This window comes from Ctenopharyngodon idella, chromosome 3 (assembly GCF_019924925.1).
Source record: "Ctenopharyngodon idella isolate HZGC_01 chromosome 3, HZGC01, whole genome shotgun sequence".
In the NCBI taxonomy this organism is placed as follows: domain Eukaryota; kingdom Metazoa; phylum Chordata; class Actinopteri; order Cypriniformes; family Xenocyprididae; genus Ctenopharyngodon; species Ctenopharyngodon idella.
This window is the reverse complement of record NC_067222.1, coordinates 26,322,204-26,343,050: the sequence shown is the minus strand read 5'-3', so window position 1 is coordinate 26,343,050 and position 20,847 is coordinate 26,322,204. Positions and strand designations below refer to the sequence as shown.

Sequence of the window (20,847 nt, the reverse complement as noted above, 5' to 3'; positions counted from 1 at the left end):
ATAGTTAGTAAGGTAGTTGATAAGTTTAGGTATTGGGTAGGATTAAGAATGTAGAATAAGGTCATGCAGAATAAGGCATTAATATGTGCTTAATAAGTCCTAATAAATAACCAATATTCTATTAATATGCATGCTAATAAGCAACTAGTTAAAAGACCCTAAAATCTGGAAAATCCCTTATACAGCCCTCACTTAACAGGAACTGCTGTTTATAGCTGGCATGTCTTGCACAATCATGATTTGTGATAACATTGGCCTTTTGATGTCCTTTTTTAATGTAAATCTTGGAATGGTTCATCAGTGAGTGGATGGAACAAGCAACCTCGCTCTCAAATGACGAAAGAGACAGTCAGTCAGACAGACAGATAGACAGACAGATCGACCTGAGAAACTGACGTGCCACTGATCTGTGTTATTTTTAGACGTGCAGGAAATGATGCATGCCCTCAACACCGTAAAAGCATCACAGTGCATTGTGTGAACTTGCATGAATCCTTGCTGAATATTTTCCACTCTTTGCTGTGAGTTTAAGACCTGCAACCATTTTCACATGTATTTTTTGCTCTTCTTGCTTCCTTTTTTGCATGCATATACATAATGATAAATATGCATAACATGTGAACACTTTCTGAGGAAGTTCTCAGAAAATGTTTCACACCTTGAACACTTAGTCACATGGTACTTTTGCATGTAACACCTCACCCCCACTACGGTTGAGAGAAGAAATCTTTTCTATTAATGGGATATTGTTAAAATACACATGCACACATTACATTTTCTCTTGAAATTAGACTGGGTGTAACTATCTTGATTCAGTTGGTGATGTCTAGATGGTCTGGTTTGATTACTCACATACAGGGTTAGAGTGAGCGATTTGTTCTATGGTAAACTACAATTATCATGTGCTGAATATTTTTTTCACATTTTCTAGACTATTAGGGGCCGTTTACGTGGAATGTCTTTTTCCATTCCACTGCATTACTTTTCCATTTGTTTTTCAGTGTAAAAACACGCTAGACGGTTGTGCTCACGTCTTTTGCAGCATTTTGTGCAGGACACTGCATTCTAAAAAGTTCAAGTTAAAAGTTCAAGTTTAAAAACGTTTCTCGAGACCTTGCATTTTCCCCAAATTCCACTGCCTGCATCTCATGTTTTTCCAAAGCAAAAACGCATTCTGTGTGAATGGCCCCTTGTTTGACGTTTACATCATGATTCCCAAGGTCATGGTAGACCTAGAAATATCATGTAATTTTAACATAGCAGGCAAAGATGTCATAAAAGTGGAAATACTATACGTTTTTGGAAGTTATAATTTGCTAGAATTTTTTTCAGCTATATATAGCACTGGTGCGACTGTTTGATTAGTTGGAAAATTGTTTTGAAAATATTCTTTTCAATTAATCAGTAAAATCAAATTGATTTGAATGATTTATTAGATTTGTTAAATCAAACTCATTTTTACAATAGGTGGGGTAAGGGTTATTAACTATTAATAATCAAAATAAAAAAATTATCATCTTTGAATACATCTAAAAAAATCTTGAAAGAGTCAATAAATATACGGTATGTTGTAGATATCATAGTAATGTTTTGCTTTAACTTATTTTGTTGGCCTCGATATGGCAAAGTGATATCAATTAGTGAGTGAATTCTTTTAAAAAGATTCCTTTTAATAGTTTGGTCAAACTGGTTTCCAAATGTTTCTGAATGATTCATTAGATTTGTTCTGAATCTGTTTTTTTTTTTTTAATGAAGTCATCCAGTTTCCACATAAGCAGTACATGCTCTCTGTTTCTAATTTTGAAATACTACTTTATAATGAATCAGCCAGCACAACCACATTTAACCACCTGTGAAGTGAGTCCTAAGTGCCCTTAGGATATGAGATTCCACAGAGCTGGTGTGCATTATGGTATTTGTGGCTTTAAAAATGCAGAACTACTGTGCCTCAGCTGTCTGATTAACAAGTCAAACTGCACCTACATGGAAGTGCTTATTCCTTGGTATAACAGCAGATTATTTTCCCCAGAGGCAACATAATTCTCTGTCATCGCAGTTGGCTATGCTTTAAAAGGAAGACAACCACTTGCTCTTTCAGTTCTGAAGTACCCATCAGTGTGACTTCTAAAGAAGTACAGAGCACAAAGAGAAACTTGTACCAAGTCATAGTACCTCAGTTGTGACAATGCTGTTTTAGTTATTAGTAGTTCAGTTTATCTACCTGAAACCAACTTCAAACATCCATGACTTACCTCCCTTATTTACCCCTCCCCTTCTTCCCCCACCCCCTTCTCCGCCCACCCGAGTAGCTGTGATATACTGTGTAGGTCATGACTCATTGGAGTGTTTTTGAAAACTCCCGCATGAGTGCGATCTGATTTCATGCCAGTTCTCATTAATATGATTGAATTCACCCGGGGATGACATTTTCCTAACACTTTGTAATAAGAAATGCATGACTATATTTAAATGTACTGATATTTAAAAGTCCTGGGCCCCGTTTCACAGACAGAGCTTACACTAAGCCAGGATTAGGCCTTATTTCAATTAGGATATTTAAATAGCTTTTATAAACGTACACTAGAAAAAAACATTACTGTTGTGCATCTTGAGACAAAACAATGACACTGACATATTTTAAGATATGTCAGTGCAAGTTATTTTCAGTTAAAACAGCTCAAACATGCATTTTAGTCTGGGACTAGCTTAAGCCTTGTCTGTGAAACTGGGGGCTGATGTTTTTAGGGAATTAGATTAAATAGTTGAAATGAAATTTTAATGCTAAAGTTCTTGAAGCATGGGATCAGAGACTCCTAATACAATGTGGTATTGTGTGAGAGGCAGATCTGGATTTGTAAATTTGGCAAAATCTGAGTTTGTTTTGAATGCTTGAAGTGGTTACACAGTGTTCCCATTCATTGGCTGAACTTTGACCTTTATGACTTTTTTTACTGATTTATGCAAGTTTGTTGAAGGACCCTTGGAATTCACTATCCATTATTCAACCGTAAAGTGTTTTTTGTGCTTTTTTCCTTGTAGATAACAGTGATCTTATTGCGTGCATGGTGGTGAGTAAAGATGGGGTTCAAGCTCAGCGCTTCCTGGCTGTAGATGTGTACCAGATGAGTCTTGTAGAACCGGATTCAAAGCGTCTCGGCTGGGGTGTTGTCAAGTTTGCCGGCCTTCTGCAGGTCTGCTTCATTCCCATTCCTACACTGCAAACATGAAGCTCAAACAATAAAAGTACTCTTTGGCCACATTCTTGTCAGAACTTTGATGTTATGCTTAAAAGTGAAGTCCTCTGTCTGATTTTGAAGTTAATGCATGTAACAGGATGGTTTAAGGGCTCGTCTCAAAAACCAATTTAAAAAAATCTCAAAATTTGGTTTTGGTTGGTTTTGGCTGTTCCGAGTTGCGGAAATGCATTTATATTGCCCCGAACAAAGTGCCACAATTTGAAAGCAAGATCAATTAAAATAATTAATTAGGTAATGGATGTGTTGCTTCGTAACCCTTTGGGGGCGTCCAGCCAACCTAAAGTAGTTCATCCAAAAATGAAAATTATCTCATGATTTACTCACCCGCAAGCCATCCTAGGTGTATATGACTATCTTCTTTTTATTCTTTCATCAATACATCATGCGTCAGGTCAGGAGTTAATCTTCTGCCGTAAATCGGTGCGTACAGCCATTCGCCAGACGCCAGTTGCCAGTTATCAGTTTATAAAGTTTTAAATATGGATATTTATCTTACAAAAACCCATTGCTTCACTTTAGAAGGCCTTTATTACCCCCCTGGACCCGTATAAATTATTTTTATGATGGATGGATGCACTTTTTTGGGCTTCAAAATCTCACGCCACCTTTACTACCATTATCAAACTGAGAAGAGTGAGATTATTTTTTTAATGTAACTCCAACTGTGTTCGGATGGTTTGAGGGTGAGTAAATAATGGGATAATTTTAATTTTTGGGTGAACTATCCCTTTAATATTTATGAGTAAAGCCTCAAAGGATATGTAAATTCCATCATTTACAATAAAATGTAAGAGTTAGTTTGTGTCTTATTGAAAATATATCAATCAACGCTTTATATTAGCTTTCAATAATACCATTATTTTATATAACAGATTACTAATTAAAATACATTCAAATAGTTTTTAACTAGTAAAAGAATGTCATGAACTTTGATTTATTGATTTTCTGAATTAAGTAATGATACCGACATTACTTAATTTTAATGTGGGGACATGAGTGTTCTTAAACTATCCTAACCAACCCATATGGATGAAATGCCTTAAAACCAGCTGTTAAGCACCCTACCTTGCATAAATGTGATAATAAGCAGGGGCAAAATGAAATCAACTGTAATAATCAAATGAAATAAGCACATTAAATTTGTCACTTTGTGTATCAAATTATATTTTCAGTTAAAACTGATTAGTGCTGCATGTTTGAACAAAATTATAATTAATAATCATAATTCGGCATTTTACAAATTGTTCTCTTTAGCAAGGCTTGGTCTTAAGTGACACCATTCAGCTACTTAGCACAACAATTAGGACATTAGGTGCAGCCATTTGACGACAGAAGTAATTCTTGTAAGATGTAAGGAATGATAGCACGGCATGTTATAGACATGTTAAGACAGTGTTATAGGTAAGCCCAAAGAAAAAAATATAACACATGCAAATAACTAATGTTTAACTAATGAACCTTATTGTAAAGTGTTACCATAAAATTAATATACTTGAAAATATTTTTTGCATTTTTAGTTTTTAGAACCAAAGTTCCTGCATATCTTGATGACTCTATTTTAAGTGTATGCATATGTTTACAGGACATGCAGGTTTCAGGAGTAGAAGATGACAGCAGGGCTCTGAACATCATCATACACAAGCCCACATCTAACCCTCATGCCAAGCCTGTGCCCATCCTGCAGGCTAACTTCATCTTTGCAGACCATATTCGCTGCATCATCGCCAAACAGCGACTAGCCAAGGGCCGCATCCAGGCCAGGCGCATGAAAATGCAGAGGATAGCAGGTCAGGTCTTAGCTGCTTACTAACTATGTACTGCCTTGAACCCAAAGCCATAAACTATGTTTTTTACAGCAGTTTGTATCTTTTGTTTATAAATGATACATTCTCAGACCTCCCAGCTGTTGTGCAACATTGATGGGGGTTGTAGTGGGGTCATTTGAGTTGGACTTTAGTTATACTTTAACAGGCCTGAATACCATTTCAAATGAACGTCCTTTAAGGTCCTTTAAGGTTAATTGTACCAATTCCCAGAGACATGGAATTTCCCTTTTATTTTAGATTTTTATCATGTAATGCTTGTTTTAATTTGTAGCTATAAATTTTTTTTTTTTTGGGCCAGTGCAAGCCAGTGGCCGTGTGGGGCCAATATCCTCTGTCCTCGAGCAGCAAGGCCAAAATCAAGCTGCGTTTCCACTGTTTGGGGAAACTGAATGAAATCTAGCTAGATCGCAAAACGAACATAACAGAAGCGGCCTTTAGGTCTTTACATACAAACTGAAAGTCCCCATGAGCTGGAAGTTGCAACCGACTTTACTTCAGTGTTGTGATGTATTTCCAAGTGAAACGGAATATTGAATAGAGGGCAGGGCTTTATTTTAGCGCACCTCCTCTCCATCTCTCGCTCATAGCAGACTGACAGTTGGAGGGGAGTGGTTAAGGATATTCAACCCAATTCTGTCATCAGAGAAGGAACGCCATTTCAGAGCAGAAGCAAATTTTCAGATCGTGATTAAAGATTACGACGACAAACAATTTTTTTCTGTGCATTAACTTGCACAGATTAATAGTTCACCACTAGACCATTAAAGTGCGCTAACGAAGTAAATATGGTAAATTTTGATTTCCTTACGACTTTAAAACTCCAGCTTCGATATCCGACCATTGATTTATGACAAAAAAACAACGGAGGGAGCTCACAAGCAGAAAACTTGGGAAAGTGTTGACCCTCTCCTGACTAAGATAAACTCTGCCATTGTTCATAACAAGTCTTCAAGACCCAGTTGGCCCACTTTGGACCAAGGTATTTGGCGGGCCAAAAACCCCTGGCCATTGGCCCCCGAGGAAGCCCTGACGAGGCTTGTTCAAGCCCCGCAAGTGACAGTGGAAGCGAGACTGGCCCTGGCACGCACTCGAACGCTCGCTTTTGCCCCGACAGTGGAAACGTGGCTCATATCTGTCACTTTTTCTTTTTTTGCTCACATTCTCTTTCTTTCCCCTTCCTTCCGTAAAGCTCTATTGGACCTTCCTGTTCAGCCTTCCACAGAAGTGCTGGGCTTTAGCCAACCATCTGTTGCATCATCACTGCCTTTCCGCTTCTATGATCAGTCCAGACGCGGCCCAGCCTTCGCCTCTGTAGATAAAGTTCCAGGTAAATGTTTGAATGATTAAAGAGGAAATCTCAGAAGATTAAGAGGCCAGCTGTTACCCAGTTGCATATTTTCTGTGTAAAATTAAGAAATAATACTTTTATTAAGCAAGATTGCATAAAATGGATTAAAATTGACAGAAATCTAACCATGTAAAAAAAAAATATATATAATATAGCGGTCATGGCCTAATTGTTAGGGCGTTTGACTGGTAACCCGAAAGTAGCGGGTTTGATTCTAAATGCCGGTAGGAAATGACTGAGGTGCCCTTGAGCATGGCACCTAACCCCCAGTCGCTACCTGGACGCCACATCAAAATGGCTACCCACATTTTTGACACCTTAAGTTATGTAGCAGATTACTACAATAAAAGATTTTTTAGAAAAGGTTTTTTTTTTTTTTTTTTTTAATTCACTTCAGCAATAATATACACTATTATTGCTGTATTACTGTAATTTTTCTGGATGATGTGGTGGTAGATGATAATGTGAAATTTATATTTTATAGGAAAGTTCTCACAACATTAGGTTCCTGTTTCTGTTACGGTATAAGCTATATTTAATATGTTCTGAAACGTTTACCTGCTTTGCATTTTTTGTTTCTAAAACAGACATGCTCACTGTCTATGTAGAGATTTGCACAGAAATTTGAATAATTTTCTGAAAAACTGCGCATCCTAATTTTGTTTTCCCCAGAATTTCTCTAGTGCTTAACTCCAAGTTACAGTTCTGTTTTGTCTGAGGTTTCTAGGTAACACTTCCTCTCCGCCAGCTGTGATTCTGAACTGTCAGTATACAACCCTTATTTAGACTTTTGGTTCCAGACCAGTGGGTAATTCACCATGAGAAGCGATGACTATATATAGATATATAGGGTTTGATATGAACACCCGAACTGAGTGAAAATCCACTGTGGTGGGTAATGCATATCAACACACTAGCCAATTTGGCGGTTTATGATTCATAAATTATGTTATGTCACTTTGCATGGCAAAACTGTTAGAACCTTTCCCCTTAAAGGAGCCTCAAACATTAGCAAAACAATGTGTAAAGAGGGTCACACACTGAGAGAAAAATACATTCACAATTTGAACACATTGACTGTATGGCACACCAGCAGCGCCCAACTATGACTATAACTGTTCAAAATATACCCCACCACAGCGTCACTCACATAGTTTTCCATTAAAATACAATGATTTAGGACAAATATAGGTGCGTACTAACTTCACCCTAGGAGATTGCGTACTGTGCATTTTTCAGTAACAGGTTTGTTTTTGGTAGGTTTCACGGAAATTCATGCCTATATATGTGCAGTCTGGTGGCCAATCTTCACTGATTTTACATTCCATCAGTAAGAGCAGAGTGTGAAGATTGAATTATCAGAACAAAAGCACTCCTGTACAGAAAATATTGCAATATGCTCACAACATAATAGGAGACATACCCTTTATCAGAGTTCAAAAGGACAAATTGTTGGTGTGCATCTCGCTGGCTCATCTGTGACCAGGACAGCAAGTCTTTATGGTGTCCAGGGTAATGTCAGCATAACACCACGTAGAATGAACCATATCCAACAGGAGTAACTGTTGACGCTAGAGGAAGCTGTCTGAAAGGGATGTCCTGGTACTAACCCGGATTGCATCCAAAAAACATAAAACCACAGCTGCCCAACTCACTGCAGAATTAAATGCGGCCCTCGACTCTCCTGTTTCCACCAAAACTGTTTGTAGACTCGGGAGTCAATATTCATGGTCGGGCTGCTATAGCCAAAACTTTGGTATATATATAATAAATAATAAATAAATATATATATATATATATATTTCCCCCCCCTTCAGAAGCTCCCTCACTACAAAGAGAAAATCTCAATATTTACAAAATGTATCGACACTTTCAGATTTGGGTAGGATTGTCATCTTCTTAATTTCACAAAAGTGAGTTCTCTGTTTAGGGAAAGAGATGACTAATAGCTGTCTCTCAGTCCTTTTTGATGACGTGTTGTTGGTTCAGGTAAAAGATATTGTGGTTCCCAGAACTCTTGGTGTGATGCCAAGTGTTTAAAAAAAAAAAGACACTTTACAGTCATTAAAGTTGTTCTCATTTGTACCAAAATTTAGGAATCTGATGAATTAATGTTTCAGTAATCAGCAAGTAAGGGTGTATATTTGTTTGTGTATATAGAACCTCTTTATTTTTTTCTCTTCTTTTTTTTTTCTATTTTGAAAACAGAAAATGATTGACGAGAGAGAGGAAATGACCAGACTCAAACCAGCACTTGTTCTATTAACTAAGCCACAGTTCCAGCTGGTTTTTGTCATTAATAATGAGGTCTAATATAGAAAGTATAGCAGGAAATGCACTGTCTGTCAGTGTCTAAGCGATCTATATGTGACAATGTGTTTTGTTTTCCAGGTTTTGCAGTTGCTCACGTTGCCCAGCATAACCCCACATCAACTTCCTCCACCTCGTCACTTTCTGGTGGCCCCACTGGCCCGTGTGACTCGATCACAGCCAGCAGCGCATCCACACACACTGCAACACAGAGTCAAACAGGTAGCACACAAAATCCCACACATGCCACTCCCTTCTGTACTTTTGCTCAACCACCCCATTTTACTATCAACTGCTTTCACTGAAAAACTAAAACACGTCTCACACAAGCTACGACACAAAAACACCCTCCTCTGAAGCACCTACACACCTGTGTATCAGGTTTGCAAAGAAGCAGATTGCACAATCATTTTTGTTTTCTCACATAGTTGATCAGACTTAATAGACTTTAATGATATCCAGGGTCCAAAATAATTTTTATTTATTTATTTATTTTTTAATGGGGGAAAAAAAAATGTTGGCCATGAAACCTATTTTTTGTTTTCCTTTGTATATTTGCAGAAAACAATGCAGGTCATTGTGTCTCGATCATCATATGTCTTTCTGTCAGCCAGTCGTCACATAAAAATGGTGATAATGATTTTGTTCTGCAAGTTTAACACTAGGTATGCATTTCCACAGATCTGGAATAAGATAAGAGTTCTTAAAGGGCTCATGAACTGATAAATCAAAATTCCTTTGATCTTTTGACATATAATATGTTATTGTACTATAAAAACTTCCTGTAAATTTCAGAACCCAACTTTCTCATTAGTCTAAAGACAGGTTATATTGAAGCCAGTCAGCCAAAACGACAGGTCGTGGAATGTGCCACTTTATGACATAATAGTATGGCTAAGCACCGCCTCCACAGAAGATTAACGCCTACTTCTTTATCGCTGCCTGTTTAGCCCCGCCCACTGATTCCCACATGTAATAGGTAAATAACAAGAGAGGTCTATGCAGAAACCAAAAGATAAAGATGGCTCTGAAGACAACAAAATGCTGTGCAGTGTCGAGTTGTGGAAAAACACAGTCTTTGCATTGCCTTCCTTCTTATCCCAACATTAGGAAAGAGTGGATGAACTTTTATTTTTAATGAAGTTCCAGACCACGTCAGTAAGAACTTGGTCCTTTGTTTACTTTGTTCACTTCACTTCAAGAATGCTCTCTTTATAATGGCTGAAGCTGTCAATCACACAGCACAAGTTTATCTGGACGTTCGCCAAAACTCCTGTTATGAATCTCTAACTGTGTTCGCACTGTTAGTAATGATAGAAGCATTTGTAAGAGTGCAGAAACCAAGTTTCAGTGACACGATCACTGTCTGCCATCACACGATCAACAGGCTGTCTGTCATCGGCTACAATGCTCATCGCTGCTAGCTTCCATGCGACGGGAGAAGGCATAAATATAGTGCTATAATAAACACTTTTCACAATTACACGTTAATCTTGACAGCTGTAGGCCCTAATAGTAAAAACGTGGTGAAGTTTTCAATCCCTAACTGCCTGGCAGCACCAGTTCCACATGTAAGATTTATTTTATATGCAAACATGTCAGCCAATCACAGCAGTGGGTGTCTCACAGCAGACAAAGTCCCTTCAAACAGAGCATTCAGACCAGAGGGCTAAAATCGGGGTAGACAAATAGCCTTTTATTTCTAAATTATGACAATTTTTGATGTAAAAATCATACTAACATTATAAGTTCACCTCAGGAAACACTATGAAATAATAAAAATATGCAGTTCATGACCCCTTTAAGTTTTAACAATAATTGCATTGCGGTTTACATTTATGCATTTAAGGTATCAGTTTCTGCATTCCCTGGGAATTAAACCTATGACTTTAACATTGCTAGCGCCATGCTTTTCTGTTTGAGCTACAAGAATTTAAATTATTGAATTGCAATTTATTATTATTTTGCAATCCCTAAAAACACAACACCATTTTATTTAAGTCGGCATGAAACAGAAGTTACAATAGTCTTTTCTTCCCTATTGTGACGTATATCCAAGTGAAACTGGAATGAGAAAATGTAGGGTGGGATTTGATTTAGTCCTTCAGAAATAGATTTGGTCGTAGGAAGTTGGGTGTTGCCAACTAAATGGAGACAGATCTGAATGCCAGTTTGCAGTCAGTTGTGGAGGATATTCTATTCATTTTATGAATTTTAAAAAAGATTTTGTCAATTTTGATTACATGGGGACTTCAACTCCCCTAAACCAGTCTGTACTTGCATTTTGCGCTGGGTGAGTGTCAATTTTGGATCCTGCAGATATCACTGTGTCCCAGTAGCTTTTACAGTATCAGTTTTATAGTCACAGCCCTGTAAATGAAGAATATGAACTGCTGCTGCAGTATTATAGCTGTAGTACATGATTAAAGAGCCATTCATACCAAGGACAATAACTATAATGGTAACTATAAATATAAAGTTTGAATAATCATTCTTGAGAATAGGGAAGTCTATAAAGTCAGCTATAACGACAACGACACAGAGAAACAATATTATTCTAATATATATATTATAGAATACAATAATACAATATTATATTATAGAATCACAATATTTCCAAGCTGATGAATGATAAACACACTGACAGCCAATCAGAATCCATCCAACTTTAAAGAGCACAAGCATTTAAAGTGGCAGACGATATAACTGCAGCGCGTGCTAATAAGAGACAGATCGTTATTGTGCGGTGGTGTGGACACTGATATAGTTATTGTTCTTGGTGTGAATGGACCTTAAGACTCATGTTTCTATACTTATTCTGTATGCTCAAAGCCTCACCGCTCATACAGTCTAATTCTTTGCTAATTCAGCTGCATGTATGCATGACTGAATGCATATATACGTGTATATACATGTTCTTTCCACTTCATCCTTTTAAGCACTTGTCATCCAGCCAATTTTGTCACATTTAGAAAGAAATTCTATGGTAAGCAATGTTCAAGTAGATCTTTAAGTGGAAGGCTATTTTATGACTACCAGTTAAATGTTCCCCCAAAGGGCCTCTCAGGAATTGCTGTGTTTGCTGTGTAGAACAAGGGTCCCTAGGGACTTGGTTTACCTCTAAAGTTCTCTCCTTTTGCCATTGTCTGCTTTATCTCTCTTTCTGCCTCCCACACTGCATTTCTGAGCTGGTCACTGGTGGTCGGGTGTGGTTTTGGAAAAACCTGAAAGCTCACAAAGTCTTCACACCACAAGAGCCCATGAACCAATCTGGTGGCTGATTCTCTCAACAGAGGAGTGGAGTATTGTGGCCTCTGTGAAGTCTCCTACAGATTTCTGTCTTGTGGCGGAGGCGTTCAACTAATATGGTCATGGGCTTTTTTTTTGTTTCTTTCACTATGTATCTGTTCCTTTAATTCTCTGAATCACTATGATGATCTATTTTGAAATACAGTGACCTTTTGTGGTTTGTCTGAAGTGAAACTCTCCATATCATTTATTAACCTCGCTAAAAAATTGGACAAATAGTCTTCTAAAGTCACACTGAATAAGAGCCACTGTTTGAATAAGAGCCACTGTCACAAACACGCCAGAGTGCAGCAGTGTGAGCTGACCACATTCACTGTTAGTTAATGCCTCGTGGTGTGGCACATCTTTGAAGAGAAGTTCTTAGAAACAGAAGCGGCGGTAGCAATGACGTATTGTTTTGAAGGTGTGGATTTGTGGTGAGACTGACATCCATTTCTCCTTCTGTCTCTGTCATAACAGACATGTACCATGTAGTGTAAGTGTGGTTGCACGTATGCAACCTGCATAGAGTAAAAGGGAAATCAACAGGAAATCCAAACTGACCTTTTTCACCTTCTTAAACATGTTCCTGGTCGTATTGTGCACAATTCATGAGTGCATGCTATTCCAAATAAAATAAATGTTTCTTTATAGTGTATCAAAATGAAATAAAAATGATCTGCCTCTCATGTGCATTGGCACATTACAGAAGTAAAATAGATTGTGAATGCTGATTTACTCTGCTAAATTTTATTTTTGCCCCTTTGTTAGACAACTAGATAGTGAAGCGTCACAACAAATCATTGCGAAAGAGAGGAGGAATAGGATCAAGATATTTTTCATGCTAAACTCAAACCCAGATCACCTGCATGAGCACCAAGGCTAAACATGTTCCAAGCTAGAGTGCTAACCTATGAGCTATAGAGTTAAAATCAAGCTTTGCATGTTATGCTAATCGATAATATCCTTTGGCTGTAGGTTTTGCTCCATGCACCCTTCAGATTAGATGCTAAATTAATATGTCTGTAGGATTCGTTCTGATCTGTCCCTCTGTTCTCTAGTTAGGTCTGGCAGGGAAGGCCGGAGGTGCGTGTTTTCTCTGTCAGAGGATGACAGGCACGGTGGAGAATGGGTTTAGAGCTCCATGCAGACGTAACAGGCATGTCCGTGTGACGCTTTTACGTAGATTGACTATGCAGAGTGGCCCCCTTAGTTTCCAGAGACTGGCATTGTGCTACTAAAAACTAAAGCTTTGTGCGTGTGTGTGTGTTTTATAGTAAGTCTGATATAATGTACCTGAAATAAGTTGATAAAGTTGATAATTGAGATTAGCTGATAAACGAGTATAGTTTAATTATTTACAGTATTTCATATGTCTATATACGCCGCGTTCCAAATTATTATGCAAGTGACATATCAGTAAGATTTCAGTAGAATAAACATTCAGATTTTAGTTTTTCTAAGAAAATGTTTGTTTATTTATCCTTGTCTTTTTAGATAACTGGTATCAATCTCAGACAAAATAATTTGCCAGGTCTATGGAAACCCTACTTAGAGGTTGTTCCACATTATTAAGCAAGTCACACAGTTCTCATGCAATATGGGGAGGAAGAAAGATCTTGTTTGTTGTGCAAAAGGCATGAAAACAACTTAATATTGTGTGAAAACTGAATGGAGATTATCGAATTATCATAAGATTTGTGAGTGATTTAGAGCACAGCAGAACTCGCTCAGATAAAGGCTTATTAATGAAAGTTCCTGTCAAAAAATGAATTGTATTAAAAGGGCAGCTATAAAAAAAAAAAAGCCAGTGTTGAGCAGCAAACATGTATTTGAAGCTTCTGGTGTCTCTGGAGTCTCAAGAAGCTCTCCATGCAGGCTGGCAGTTGTGCGTAAACATGCATTTCATGTTTCAAACCAAAGCTCACAAAGATAAACATTTACAGTGGGTTTAGAAATACATGAAGACTCATTTTTAAATAGTTTTATTCACTGACTAATGCCGTACTACAATGGATGGTCTAAATGGATGGATTTCTGGATGGTTGGTGAATGGCCACCACGTTCCAACAAGACTGCGACGTCAGCAAGGAGCTAGCGGGTGATGATTTGGGCTGGAATATTGGGAAGTGAGATAGAAGGTCCCTTTAGGGTCTCTGAGGGTATTAAAATGACTTTTGCAAGATATGTGGAGTTCATAACTGGCCATTTTCAGCTATGGTATAAAAAGGAGGATAGTGCCTTCTGAAATACAATGCACTATGCACTATCCCATGCTGCAAAAAACACCAAAGCAATAAAACTGTTTTACAGTGGGTGTAGAAATACATTTTCAATGTTTCTCTTTGTGAGGTTTGGTTAGTGGTGGCTAAAATGCATCTTTACGCACAACTGCCAGCCTGTATGGAGAGCTTCTTCAGACTCCAGAGACACCAGCAGCTTCAAATACCTGTTTGCTGCTCAACACTGGCTTTTTGTTATAGCTGCCCTTTTAATACAATTAATTTTTTTGACAGGAACTTTCATTAATAAGCCTTTATCTGACTGAGTTCTGCTGTGCTCTAAATCACTTACAAATCTTATGATAATTTGATAATCTCCATTCAGTTTTCACACATTAGTTGTTTTCATGCCTTTTGCACGACATTGGACCATTTCATGCTTTTCATCTTCAGAAAGATCTTTCTTCCTCCCCATATTGCATGAGAACTGTGACTTGCTTAATAATGTGGAACAACCTCTAAGTAGGGTTTCCATAGACCTGGCAAATTATTTTGTCTGAGATTGATACCAGTTATCTAAAAAGACATGGATAAATAAACAAACAAACATTTTCTTAGAAAAACTAAAATCTGAATGTTTATTGTACTGAAATCTTACTGATATTTCACTTGCATAATAATTTGGAACGCGGTGTATATATAATTGAAAACATATATATGAAAAAATTGAAAATATCACATAGTGCTACAGTGAATCAGTATAAATACAAACATCATTGTAGAAACTGTGAAACTTCTCTTTAGGAGTGCATGGTATTAGCAAGCGTAGCAAGATGTTGACATTCAAAAGCTCTGTGAATGAATGCCACCCCAGAGTAAGCAACTGCTTTCTACCTTCTGTATCCTGTTTTTCAGCCCTTCACCCTTTTCAATATTAATCTTGCCACTTCCATGGCTCTCTGCCATTCAGTTTTCTCCTTTTACATTCACATCATTATTTTTGGCAGACAAAAGACTTAAAGGGTTAGTTCACCTAAAAATTACATTTCTGTCATTAATCACTCACCCTCATGTCGTTCCACATCCGTAAGACCTTCATTCATCTTCAGAACACAAATTTAGATATTTTTGATGAAATCCAAGAGGATTTTTTTATCCCCCATAGTAAGCAACATAATTACCACATTCAAGGTCCAGAAAAGTAGTAAAGACATCATTAAAATAGTCCAATTTTCGGTGTTCTGATGTAGAACACGGAAGCTCTGCACTCTGTCTATACAATGTAAACAGCATAGGAGAATGACAGGGAAGAGAAGAAATTGTTGAATAAAGTCCTTATTTTGTTTTGTTTTTTGCACACAAAAAGTATTCTCGTCGCTTCGTAACATTAAGGTTGAACCACTGCAGTCATGTTGACTATTTTAATGATGTCTTTACTACTTTTTCCTTGAATGTGGTAATTATGTTGCTTTCTATGGTGGATTTTAAAAAAAAAACCTCGGATTTCATCAAAAATATCTTAATTTGTGTTCCAAAAATGAACGAAGGTCTTACGGATGTGGAACGACAAGAGGGTGAGTAATTAATGACAAATTTCATTTTTAGATGAACTAACTCTTTAACAAACATCTGACTCACTGTCTCACCCTTTACGTCTGGTATTCCACTTCCACTTTCCTAATAAGCATCTATCTGTCTATCTATAACTAACTATTTGTGTCTATTTGCTTTTCTAGTCATCTGTCTGTGTGCCTAAGTATCTAGCCATCTATCAATCCATTTATCTACCTATCTATTTAGCCATCTATCTATTATCTGACCTATCTACCTGTTTGTCCATCTCACTGTCTATCTGCTTATCAATATATTTAGCTATCTATCAGTCCATCCATCCTGTCTGTCAAACATTTAACATTTATCTATCACAGCACACACAAACATAGACACACACATTACAAACAATCTAATAAAGCAAACATCCTTCTCCCCCACACTGTTTGCATTACTTCCTTTGCCTTGTTTGCCTTTTCAGTATGAATAGATGTTTCTGCATGTGTGTAACACCCCCCTCCTTCATAAGTAAGGAGAAGCATGTGCGGGATTAACCGGCCCTGTTCTTTTTGTTTCAGGACTTTCGCTGGCGCCTAGCCTCACCCCTGCACCACAACCCACCATCTCCCTCCTGTCTAACAATGACGCCGAAACTCTGAGCGTGGACTCCTTGACCCTGTTGCCCCCCGCCGACCCGCCTCGCCTGCGCTCCTTCAGCACCCAGTCCTCCGTCCAGGATGATGCATCTGCAGAAGGGGATGAGATGATTCCTGCTGGCCGAACAGAAGATGACCGCATGGGAGCAGCGGACACACAGTCTCAAGACGACAGGAAGGATATTCCCGTCATACGAGAGGAAGATGAGGCATCTCCTGAGTCTAGGCCATTGCTTGGTGAAGAAACTGAGGATTTGACAAATGTTCAGAGTGATGAACCTGTGACTCAGTCCGAGACAGACTCTGCAGGCGTCACAGCCAACCAAGAGGACAGCCCAGACCTGGAGGAGGAGACCGCGATAGACTGATATGTCTAGTGCTACTAAAACTAAAACATACTAAAGGAATAAGGGCCAGGTTACTAAAGCAAGAAATGTTATATTGATTACTCAATGTGAGCATGACTGATTAAGGTTTGCACATGCTTTCAGCTTTAGTAATTCAGGCCCTCAGTTGTATCCGTGTAGTTGCCGACTGTGTCAACACAGCGGTTAACGATACTTCTCTTTACATCAAGACCATGAAACATTTCAGAGGAAAACGGCACATTCAGAACAATGTTATTGTTCGTCACGAGTGCTGCTTAAAGCACAGTCTTTTTTCTGTTGTGTGTTATTCTTTCTGCTCTGGTGCTGAGGTGTTTCAGCTGTTTCTCTGCATGTGTGACTCTTTTGTGATTGTGCGTGACTGTTCGAGTGTGTGCGCGTATGGTTTTATGATGCTGAGCAGACGGAGAAGAAAGGGCGTGTTCGTATAAATATGTATCTGAGTGGGTTAGTGGGGAATGCCCACTTGATTTTACCAGTCTTAACACTGAGGAATGTACAAAGACTTCTGAGTCTATCCAGCAGTGCTCTTTTCTGAAGGTGTATTTCATTTTGGTTGAACATTCATTTGCACTTCAATGGTGGGTTTTTAAAAAAAGCCCTTTTGTGTCATTCTTTGGAGATTATAAGGAACAGATCCAGTATGTGCTTAAAGTGACCCGTTTTAACTCATCATTGTATTCAACCCGTGAACTCTTGCTCAGTTTTGGCAGCGCAGGAGGTTTATCCAACCATCCACCTTTGCTCCACCAAGCCTTTTTGCATTAAAATATACTGACTCACCTATGTCAGTCACGTTCTAAAGTGAGTTCTTTTTCTTCCATCAGGTGATTCCATCATCGAGTTTCATTCCTGGGCGTTTATGTCACTGCCGTACCTTCACGCGTTTGCTTTTGTTCTAGAAGATTTTGCAATCTGCTGACACGGGATGAATATGCCAGTTTTCGTTCACATAGTTACGGCGTTAAGTACTTTGAGGTGGTCTCTTCCTGTTTTTAAGGCTGAGGCGACTTTTCCTTTTTTTTTTTTTTTAGGCGTGTTTTAATGTTCTTTAACACTTAATATACTAGAGGTCATCAAGAGCTTGTGCTGGACACATAATCAAAGCTGGGTGTGATGTATTTGTGGTTTCGTTTTACTTTGGTGTGCAATAACAGTAATTCAGGACTCATTTATTTCACTTACAGAGTCCAGTAGTTGGACTACCGTCACTAATGGACTGAAATGGATAATTAATTTTTGGTTTATAGACAGCAGCACATAGAAGGGATCCACAGGTTCTTGCGATGTGGCACCGATGCAGATGTGTGGTAACCATGACTGGGCGCTTTATTCTTTAAAGAAACGCACTCAGATTTAAGCTTTATCAATGGAGTTTGTAAAATATTACCTTTAAAGCAATACAATTAATTCTGCTTATATCAGTATTTTGAGGTTAAATTCATTGTCGAAAAGGGGGCACGGGGGGAGGGTGGCATTATAGTTTGTACACAGTGTAAAGATTTGTTTTGATCTGATGTTATAATTAATTACCAAGTCATGCAATAAATTATTCTGATGTAAATTTTGGTTGTCTTACCATTTTTAATCTTTCAATTACGTTTAATGAAGAAGCAGCATTTCATTAAACATTAATCTGCCATAAAATCTGTCGCTTCACACTGTTTATCTGTAGTTGTTAATCTGAAAAATACATTTGTAAATTTCCTGTTCTGGTGAAATGCCTGTTAAATTCCTGATAGTCATCATTTCCAAGAATAGGTGGGCTTCTCTGGGTCTCTTGATGATAGATGTAAACTCTTGTAAAATGTGGAAATGAAATGTGTGGTTATTTTCTTTTTTACTGTTTAAAGTGGGCTGTTTATTAGGATGTTGACTTAGTCCATGCACTCATACTAAACACTCCCAGAATATGGAGGGGGATTTTTTTTTTTATCACTTATCCGGAAACCAGTGATGGATCTGTGCAATACTGAGAAAACTGCAATTTATGTTTCTTTTCCATGTGTTTTCCCAGAGACTTCACTTCCTACATTTCAGCGTTTTTTTTTTAAGCAGAGATGTTTACAATAAGTGAACAAAAAGTAACAAACTGCATAATTCAAGGGTCCAACTTCTGCTTATCAGCAGATCCTTTTCGACTGAAAATGATTATAATGCAGTTAAATGCTGTGAACTGCTTTGAATTCACTATCGATCAGCATTCCTGTGAAAAATTAGGCTGTGATGGTCATCACAAATATGTTGGTTTTCCATAAAAGCATCCGCTGATTGAATAAATGCAGCCTTTGTCTTCAGAGCATTTCCTCTGGTCTGAGAAACAGGTTGATATGAAACTTATTAAGAGCAGCTATAAATGGATGTGTGGCGTGCAGACGGTCTCATGAGAGTCTTATTGGCAAGTTCTCTAGAGGTCTCGTTCTAAGAGCTTGTGCTGATAGTGTCTCATGCTTTCTGCTGAAGGCAGCCTCACAAGGGTGTTATTTCTAAAGAAGAGACACTCACTGACTTGTGGTTTGCATTACACGGCATTTGCCTGAGAGGAGCCATATGACTTGCCACAATACAGCAACTTGTATTTCACTGTAAATAGATGAGATGGCAAGATTGTTGATTGTCACCCTCAAGTTAAACCTTTGTGGATTTCTTTCTTCTGCTGAACACAAAGAAGATGAAGAATATGGGTAAACAAACAGTTGATGGGACCCATTAGTATGGAGAGAAAATTTTAAAAATACTAGCGATGCACTGATACTAAATTTCTCAGAGTGATATCTGCCGATAACGATACTGATAGTTTGGGGGTTCTGCCTTTTATGCCTTCTTTTAAATGAATGATAATTTCATTATAATTAATAATTATTTTTTTTTATTGTTATCTTTATTCTCTCCATTTCATCAACTTGTTTCAGAGTAACTGGTATCAGTTATAAACAAACACATTACTCAAATTAATATCAACACGCATGAACTAAATTCTGAAGATTAAATTAATATTTCTTAACTTTTTGAATGTTATTAATTCATATAATTACTATTGATATTGAACATCAAACTGGTTTCTTAGCGTTTTCTTTACACAAAGCCCAAATGCTGTGCATTTTCCTGCCCTCTTTTGATTGACAGGATATATCGGCCCTGACTATCGGCTGTTTTTAAACTATCGACTGATAGCCGATAGTGTGAAAATTTGCTTTTATCGCCAGATACTGATTATTGGCCAATATATCGGTGCATCTCTAAAAAATACTATGGAAGTCAATGGGTGCCATCAACTGTTTGGTTACCAACATTCTTCAAAATATCTTCTTTTGTGTTCAGCAGAAGAAAGAAATTCATATTTGGAACAACTTGAGGGTGAGTAAATGATGACAGAGTTTTCGTTTTTGGGTGAACTATCCATTTAACCCTTTGACGCGTACGATCACAATACACTTAGAGTTTGTAAAATACACAATGATGTCCACAGAAGCGGCAATAACAGTCCTTTCCATAATTAGACGACACGTTTTATTCATATCAGATATACATTGTGTAAGTAACTTTAAAGTTTATTCTATTATTCTCCAAGTTCACCGGCTACCTTACCTTCATGTATTTCGGGAGAATTGGATGAATTCGAGTGTTGAAAATACAACAGATCTGATCGATCGGCGCAAACTAACATGGCGGCGCCCATCGCGCGTAGTTCAAATAAAGCGATCGTTATAAAGGTGTTAAAACAGCAAAACACATCCTCTTGCTCATATTTGACAATCGGAATATCAGATATTTGAGCCCCTGCCCCTTTGATCGCGAAAGTGAAAGTGCCCTTGGCGGTCGCATCGCGGTTCCCCCGCGTTCCCATTTCTGCCCCCCGGAACGCGATTTCGGCCGAGGGAGGTCTGTGCACGCCACTGCTGGGGGCTCAGGCCTTACATCTGAGAATACAGATTTTTTTTTTTTTTTTTTTAATACAGATATTCATCCAATCATTTAAAACCCACCTGTTTGTGTATGGAAA

General features: G+C 38.0%; 1 protein-coding gene across 4 annotated transcripts in view; it reads left to right on the top strand.

Annotated features, from left to right (window-relative positions):
• clec16a (C-type lectin domain containing 16A) overlaps nucleotides 1-18,683 on the top strand; it is a 70,705-nt gene extending 52,022 nt beyond the window's left edge. For 3 of the 4 annotated variants that reach the window (XM_051888594.1, XM_051888593.1, XM_051888596.1), the window contains 5 exons: nucleotides 3,040-3,191; nucleotides 4,840-5,044; nucleotides 6,273-6,410; nucleotides 8,823-8,963; nucleotides 16,381-18,683. In XM_051888594.1, coding sequence (XP_051744554.1) covers nucleotides 3,040-3,191; nucleotides 4,840-5,044; nucleotides 6,273-6,410; nucleotides 8,823-8,963; nucleotides 16,381-16,826 — 1,082 coding nt within the window. In that variant the 3' untranslated portion in view covers nucleotides 16,827-18,683. Of the gene's footprint in view, nucleotides 1-3,039; nucleotides 3,192-4,839; nucleotides 5,045-6,272; nucleotides 6,411-8,822; nucleotides 8,964-13,090; nucleotides 13,189-16,380 lie in introns of all 4 variants that reach the window. The other variant, XM_051888595.1, reaches the window with a different exon arrangement.
• Nucleotides 18,684-20,847: the final 2,164 nt, after the last annotated feature.